General features: G+C 37.3%; 2 protein-coding genes across 3 annotated transcripts in view; one reads left to right on the forward strand and one right to left on the reverse strand.

The window, feature by feature from the left end:
- Positions 1 to 1,433: 1,433 nt before the first annotated feature.
- The window catches only part of LOC109544825 (valine--tRNA ligase), a 13,074-nt gene continuing 6,856 nt past the window's right edge, over positions 1,434 to 7,651 (forward strand). The window contains exons 1-5 of the mRNA XM_048669278.1: positions 1,434 to 1,695; positions 1,780 to 1,953; positions 6,505 to 6,626; positions 6,687 to 6,851; positions 6,910 to 7,111. Coding sequence (XP_048525235.1) covers positions 1,534 to 1,695; positions 1,780 to 1,953; positions 6,505 to 6,626; positions 6,687 to 6,851; positions 6,910 to 7,111 — 825 coding nt within the window. The 5' untranslated portion in view covers positions 1,434 to 1,533. The remainder of the gene's footprint in view (positions 1,696 to 1,779; positions 1,954 to 6,504; positions 6,627 to 6,686; positions 6,852 to 6,909; positions 7,112 to 7,651) is intronic.
- LOC109544823 (nardilysin) lies at positions 2,411 to 6,122 on the reverse strand. 2 transcript variants are annotated; one of them, XM_019915179.2, is made up of 2 exons: positions 5,643 to 6,122; positions 2,411 to 5,365 (listed from the first exon to the last, which is right to left on the reverse strand). In XM_019915179.2, the coding sequence occupies exons 1-2, from the start codon at positions 5,992 to 5,994 to the stop codon at positions 2,481 to 2,483; spliced, it is 3,237 nt and encodes a 1,078-aa protein (XP_019770738.2). In that variant the 5' UTR covers positions 5,995 to 6,122; the 3' UTR covers positions 2,411 to 2,480. The 2 variants fall into 2 exon arrangements, with proteins under 2 accessions (XP_019770738.2, XP_019770737.2); XM_019915178.2 differs by having other exon boundaries at positions 2,411 to 5,368; positions 5,643 to 6,120.

Genomic DNA, 7,651 nt, shown 5'->3' on the forward strand with positions numbered 1-7,651 from the left:
AGCAGGAACAAAATGACCCCAAGGAAACAACTTCTATTTCACAAGCTATGCAGTATGAGGAGGACATTGAAACGTTATGAGCATAATTGGAAGAGTTGCAGGAAAGACGTATTCGGGGTGAAGAATGTAAGTAATCTTTTAAACAATAAAACTTAGAATTGTTTAGAATATGATAGAAGACATTTTTCCTACGTCAAAAAGGTTTAATGGAATTCTTAAACATTTCAATAATTTGTTGCCCTTTGCATGACGAATATATGTAATAATACGGCAGTTTCGGAATGTATTGTTTATAATATGTGAAAATATATTTTGCTTCTAATAAATCGAAAATTAAGCCGCAGAAAGATATCCGCGACAGTGGATCAATACATCCAAAAATTTGCACCAAATGGTATAAGTCGTTCTCGTATTATTATTTTATAGAAAGGCAGATTTTGACATCAATAATTTTGTTTATTTGTTCCTTTTACATGCTTTTGAAGTTTTTACTTTTACTTGTTTATCATTTATACGTCTGTTTGTCCTGTTTCTGATATATACGTCGATCGTTTATAGGGTGTACTTTGTTCTTTCCTATTTCTGTTATTATAAATATGGTACGTACTTTCCTGACTGTGTTTCAATTCCAAATTAAAATAAAATCCTGCGTTCTTCAGTCATTTATTGTTTATTTATCAATTAAAAAAAAAACGTTTCGGTGTTTTCCACCATCATCAGTTTCACGAAAATAACAGGTAGTAAAAAAAAATATATAAATGTTTTCATTAATCTAAAAAACAATCACAGTTTGTCAACAGCTTTTTTTTACTACCTGTTATTTTAGTGAAACTGATGATGGTGGAAAACACCGAAACGTTTTTTTTTAATTGATAAATAAACAATAAATGACTGAAGAACCCAGGATTTTTATTTAATTTGGAATTATAAATATGTTTATCATTTATGACTGTTTTTCTTATTTCTGCTATAATAAATATTTTTATCATTTATGACTATGTTTTTTTTTCTAATAACGTCAATACATATACCTACATGTTCCTATTTTGTTTCTAGGTCAGTATTAAGTTTGTGTTTGCCAGCGTTACATCATTTTAAAGGTAGCTGTTACAGGTGCAGCGACTTTTAATGTAGTTGGGCGGGAAGAAGTGGCAACTGTATCTACTTTCTAAACTTTAAACCTGCGTCCCCGTGCGCCTATAATTTAAGGATCCATTATAAATTTCTCTATTTTCAAAGAAAATTATTTATTGAACAAAATTTATTGGGAAAAAGAGCCAGCAATTCAGTTATTATTCTTCAGAAAACATATTACAGTTCAAAACCAAATTCATTGGATCCTGTGCGCGAATGCTCAGTGCGTGTTTGGTGGCGCAAAATAAAAATATGAACTGTACCCGATTAGCGAATTTTTGCCACCCCAATTTCACCGTCCTCTTCCCGATTTCATCACTCACTTTAACCTCATTGTTTTGTACAATATTGTACGAACCATTTCTTTGATTGAATACATTTGTAAATTGCCAGCAAACTATGGCAGACCAAGCCGATGTGACTATGCAGAATGGGGCCGAAGGGCCCCCAAAAACAGCCAAACAACTAGAAAAGGAAGCGAAGAAACAGGCAAAACTGGATAAGCTGAAGCAAAAGTTGGATAAACAGCAACAGAAAGCCCCAGCGAAACAGGAAGTTGAGGTAACCAAAGCAATTCCGTTCAAACCCTGTTTAAGTACGTGTAAGACTGAAGCGTTGCTTATGAGATGAGGGTTTGTGTTTTAGAAGAAGGACAAGAAAAAGGAAGTGAAAGGGGCAGCATTGTATGATGTGGACACTCCTGAGGGGGCCAAGAAGGACGTCAGCAAGGGACTGCCTGATGCCTTCAGCCCCAAATATGTGGAGGCTGCGTGGTATCCCTGGTGGGAGAAGCAGGGCTTTTTCAAGCCGGAATATGGGGTAAGTCTGATTTCAGTTGAGCCAGCCTGAAGACGCACTGTATATTTCCGCTTAGAAATATAAACTACCTACAGTTTTATGCGCTTTTATCAAATATTGCTTAATCGCCAAGGGATTGGATTTTTTCGACAACAGACTGAAATCCCGAAAAACTCATGAGTTTCAAACAATGGCCACAAAAGTATCTTTTGATAAGGAAAACATTATCCAGTAAACCTACTTTAGCGTAATGCGAGAAAGAAAGAAGGACATTTGAAGAAACTGCACTTTTAATGGTGGGAAATGATGTCTTAGAAACCGCATTTTTTGGGCTTTGGACACAAAACAGCCTGTTTCGAAAGAAACAACGATTATTATTATCACATAGTTATAAATAAATGAATATATAAATTCGAAATGATTGGAAACCGGTATAGGAGGTGTTGTACCCAATTTACCACAAATTCAAACAAACAGAATTTTCTTAGCACATATATTTTGTTAAGTAACTAATAGAATTTAACAATTATGTAGGATATCAAAAACATTTACTTACTTTTTACATGATACACCTCAAGCGAATCTTTATATTCCTTTATATTTGTTATAAAATAGTTCTCAATATCCTTACTAAGTGCTTCGTCCTCATTGCAGTACAAGTCGATTTTTAACTCATTTATCTGGCAAGAACTGTGGGCATGACCCTCAACTTGGATGCTGATTTTTCTGAATTTTTCTCGATTACCATAGGAGTGATGAGCATCCCACCAAGAGCGCATTTCATAGCAGGTTACCTGCTCAATGGCCTTAATTTCCTGTTTAATTCTATCGAATACGTATTCGTTGTTCAGGATTTCGTCCCAGTTTCTATCGACTTCTTCCTTTAGGTAATTGTCGTTGCATTGCTTCTTTTTGATTAGGTTGTCCTTGACCAGTTGGAAACTCTCGTCATTGAAAAACATCATTAATTTATGTATGTGGTTCATGAATGCCTCAATTCTGGCATCGATAAATTTGGTGGTTGCCTTTGTGACCTGGGAGAAAACCGTGATGGAAAAGCCTAAAACACCAAAAGTGTCTCTGCAGGAGCAATACACTTGATATCCTAACTGTTCTTTGGTTCTCAGTGTGTCAAATAGGGGCTCTTCTATTAGCATCATAATTATGTCTAACATGGCGCTGTTTTGTATAGTAAAATGGTCTGACTGGTAGTAGTTGGTTACGACAGAGTTGGTATCGCTTTTACAGATGTTTTTGGCCCTGCAACATTTTTCCCCTTTTTCCAGTCTTACCACGTGATATTTGGGCAACAGTTCCTTTGGTAGCTCAGAGTAGCCAAGTTCATTGATGAATTCCTTTACTGTAGATATAGCACTAGTTTCACTTACGTTTCCTTGAACTAGAACTTTCACATACACGGACTTGAAGTAGTTTTTAGCAAACGTTATTATATCGTCGTATGAGACGCCTAGCATGGCATTATAGCGTTCAATCGAGTCCCATTGTTTGTCAACTAACAAATTCAATCTCAACTCCTTGGCCAGCACACTTGGTTTCAGCGACATATTATAGTAACATTTCAGTCTTTTATCCTTGATTGCATCAAATAGACTTTGATTGACCCTGTCGCTTAGATCGTTTATGTATTTTACGATGATGCCGAGTAAATGCGGCAACTTTTGATTAAAGCCCCACACTTTGATCAGTAGATCGCCTTCATACGATTCCAATGCATACGATAGATTGGCTGCGACTGCAGGATACAATTCTTCCGATAATTCAATTGTTAGTAATGCAATAAATGCGTCCAACATGCAGATACTTTTACAGTCGTACAATGAGAGCGAGCTGATTAACTGAAAGTAATAATGGGCGACGGGTAGTTTGAAATGCATGTCCCTTCTGTACCACAGCTCGACTAACGGACTGTCCATAACTTTCCGAGGATATTCTGAATTGTTACTGATGTCCGGCAAAAGAGCGAAGTCGCTTGTAATGAAAGTGTTTGGCGCGGGAAGTGATAGCTCCGGTAGGAGAGGGCAATTTTTCCATTGGTGCATCCACTCCTCTGGGATGTCTTGAACACAGTATTTAGTCCCAAACCATTTCTCTGTTTGGTAATCGTTGTCGATGGTGTTTTGGGACTGTTTTTTCAACAGCATAATGTTGGCTTTTTCTGGCACCATTTCCTCCAGAAGCATTTGGATAAGTTCAGGATCATATTCAACCAATAATACTGAGCCAGTAATGTAATCTTCAGGTGGAAATACCTGCATATTAGAACACATCTCCGATACACAGTCTATTGCACTTTCCTCGTCGGCATATTTGAAGCTTATACTTGCAATTTTCTGCATTTCTTCAAATATGCGTCGCTCTATTCCGTGCTCTCTAAGTAATCTGAGATAAGAGAATATGATTGCGATTACTTCATTGATGTGGGAATAGCCTTCCTCCGTCAGGCTTACCTCCAATTTGAATAAAGTATAGATTGAATTGTGCTCGGACTCTGTGTCTTCAGTCCCAGCGCACGTTGATACAGCCCAATGGAACTTTTTTAAATGAGAGAGTAGGCTGCCTTTTCCTTCGTCGCCGATCAAGTTTGAGATAATGTTTTGAGGTCCACTTCTGTATTTCTTTAACAAAGATGGGAAGGCCCAAGTGATTTCAACCTGGCAAAAATCTTTCATGGGAATCACGTAATACAGTTTGTTGAATTCGGGAGTATTGAATACGCTTCGAAATTCTGTAAACTGAATGGGGGGCAAGTCATTATTGGGTATTTCGGAAAAATGGTCCAAGACATATTGTTGTAGTTGTTCCATCGGTAGGCAAGCTTGCACTGTTAATGTCATTCTATGGGCTGAATAATGCCGATGTCTGAACGCATGTGCTTGTTCGTATAGATAATTCTGATCAACGTTTTGTTTCAATGTAATGAAGTTTCCCCATGAAAAACTATTAACTGGAGAATCTTTTTGCGCAAGCGAGAACAGCAACTGTTGCATTCTCCAGCTATCTGAAGGTACTGCCAATTGAAATTCCGAGTCGATTGCTTCGGTTTCTCTCGCCATCGCATCACGTTTCATTAAGGGCGCCTTAAAAAATTGAGAAAACCTGTCCAGCGCCTCTTCGAAGTGCTTTTCAAGGCATTCAAAATAAAAAACGGTGTGTTCGGCATCCGTTGTAGCATTATTACTGCCGCCGCTCTGCTGTATGAACTTATCGAAAAAATTCTCTTGTGGGTACTTTTCACTGCCCATAAATACCATGTGTTCTAGAAAATGTGCCATTCCTGGAACGTCTTTGGGATCGCTAAAACTGCCTACACCAACGGACAATCCAGCTGCTGCCAGTTTTACTTTGCGTTTGTTGTTTTTCTCGCATGCACTGTCGCTCTCTTCATTAGATTCGCTTCCATCATCTTCGGAATCTGCTGAATAAATACAAAATCTTTTCAATTGGTTTGATGATATTCAGTTTGGTGATTGGTTTGGTTTATGCATTTTTTTATCAAATAATTAGATAAAGTGTCTAAAATATAATTCTTTCACGCTCGATGTCTTATACAGATATACACAATTACTTTTTCTGACTGTTTCTGCCGGTGTTTGACTAATAATAATATATTTTCTGAGCTTTAGATGGTCGTTTTAAGCGCAAATAAACCGTAAGATTTTACATTTTTTGAGTAAATATTGGGCTGTTACCTTCAGAGCCTTCTTCAGATTCTAAGTCTGATTGATCAGCGTCTAACATCTCTTCATCTGAATCCTCAGTTGTTTCCATCTCGACGAAGTTAGATCTCTTATCAGCTATCAAACAGGCTATCAATCCATTTTGCAGCTGAATCACTTTGTATTCTTTGGGGTCGCTTGCGCTTTTGGTTGGAGTTGGTAGGGTGGTAAATGCTCCATTCTTTTGCAAAGGTTTGGCGAAACTTGCGCCCGAATCAGTAGCAATATGTTTGCAACTAGCACTTTCACTTGCTTTCTTCATCGCGGTTTTCAGACAGTTTTTAAATAGGGAGAACTTGCCATGTATTTTAGATCTTAACGGCATTCACTCCGGACTATTCTGCGGCCCTTAAAAAACAGAATTTTGGAATTTCTATGCGAAAAACGTCAGGTTTTCTCTTTCACATAATTTGGGTTAGGTTCCTAAAAAAAGTTATGTTGGGTTAGGCTTTTCAAACTTTGGAAGTTTGCCGGTTTAGTTGGTGTGCTGTGCGCGGTAAATTGCTCAGGCGATGCGGCAATATAACACTGAGGCTTATATTATTCTTTTGTTTTTTTTTTATACATAACTAAAAAAAAATAATTTACGATTATTGGCTGTATAACGCATTATTTGATTGCAGTTGTTTAAATTGTGCTCATGCAATGTGGCAATATAACAGGGCCTTAGTTGGTGTGCTGTGCGCGGTAAATTGCTCAGATGATGCGGCAATATAACACAAGCCATAGTTATTTTTATTTTGTTTTTTAAATATTATGAGTTATTTTTAATTATCAGTTGTATAAAATATTATTTTATTGCAATTTTCTGTGGTTTTATAGTTTTTATGTTTAGAGAAAAAACATCTCGGACGCAAGAAAAAAGTTCACCATTGTGATTCCTCCTCCAAATGTGACCGGCTCATTGCATTTGGGGCATGCTTTAACCAATGCCATTCAAGATAGCATTGTAAGATGGTATGTTCGAGATCTAAACGATTTTTTTTTATTAATATCTAATTTATTAATGTGTTATAGGAAAAGAATGAGCGGTTACATGGCATTGTGGAATCCTGGATGTGATCATGCTGGCATTGCAACGCAAGTTGTGGTTGAAAAGAAACTTTGGCGCGAAGAAGCGAAAACCCGACACGATATTGGCCGCGACAATTTTGTGAAGAAAGTGTGGGACTGGAAGAATGAGTAAGCATCCACACTCAGCAATACGCCTGCGACTATTAGGCGATTTTCCGTTTTGCAGAAAAGGCCATCGCATTTACCATCAACTGAAGAAACTGGGCTCTTCATTTGACTGGGATAGAGCCGTCTTTACCATGGATCCGAAGATGTGCAAAGCTGTAACTGAAGCTTTCATTCGGCTACATGAGGATGGAACCATTTACCGCGCTAACCGGCTTGTGAATTGGTCTTGTTCGCTGAAGTCCGCTATATCGGATATCGAGGTAACTGCTACTAAAAACCCTTAAACCCACATAGCAAAATGATATTCCCAGAATATACCTGGAACATTCATGTGATGTACATGCATATTCCTGGGACATACATGAGTTACATTATGAACGTTCTATGCATGTCCCAGAAATCTGTCAGAGTTAATACACTGAATGTTCATGGTATGTTAAGGGAATGTACATGTGTATGTTCTGACAATGTACCTGGTATGTTCAGTGAATATACATGTGTATTTTCTGGGAATGTAAATGGTATGTTCAGTGAATATACATGTGTATTTTCTGGGAATGTACATGGTATGTTCAGTGAATGTACATGTGTATGTTCTGACAATGTACCTGGTATGTTCAGTGAATATACATGTGTATTTTCTGGGAATATTCAGTGAGTGTACATGTGTATGTTCAGTGAATATACATGTGTATTTTCTGGGAATGTTCAGTGAATGTATATGGTATGTTCAGGGAATATACATACATATATGTAACGAAAGAAAAACGATACTTTATTTCCTCTTATTAGTTTATTCA

The sequence above is a fragment of the Dendroctonus ponderosae genome, unplaced genomic scaffold (genome assembly GCF_020466585.1).
Source record: "Dendroctonus ponderosae isolate FM_Combo_2020 unplaced genomic scaffold, Dpon_F_20191213v2 Dpon_F_20191213_8, whole genome shotgun sequence".
Lineage (NCBI taxonomy): Eukaryota > Metazoa > Arthropoda > Insecta > Coleoptera > Curculionidae > Dendroctonus > Dendroctonus ponderosae.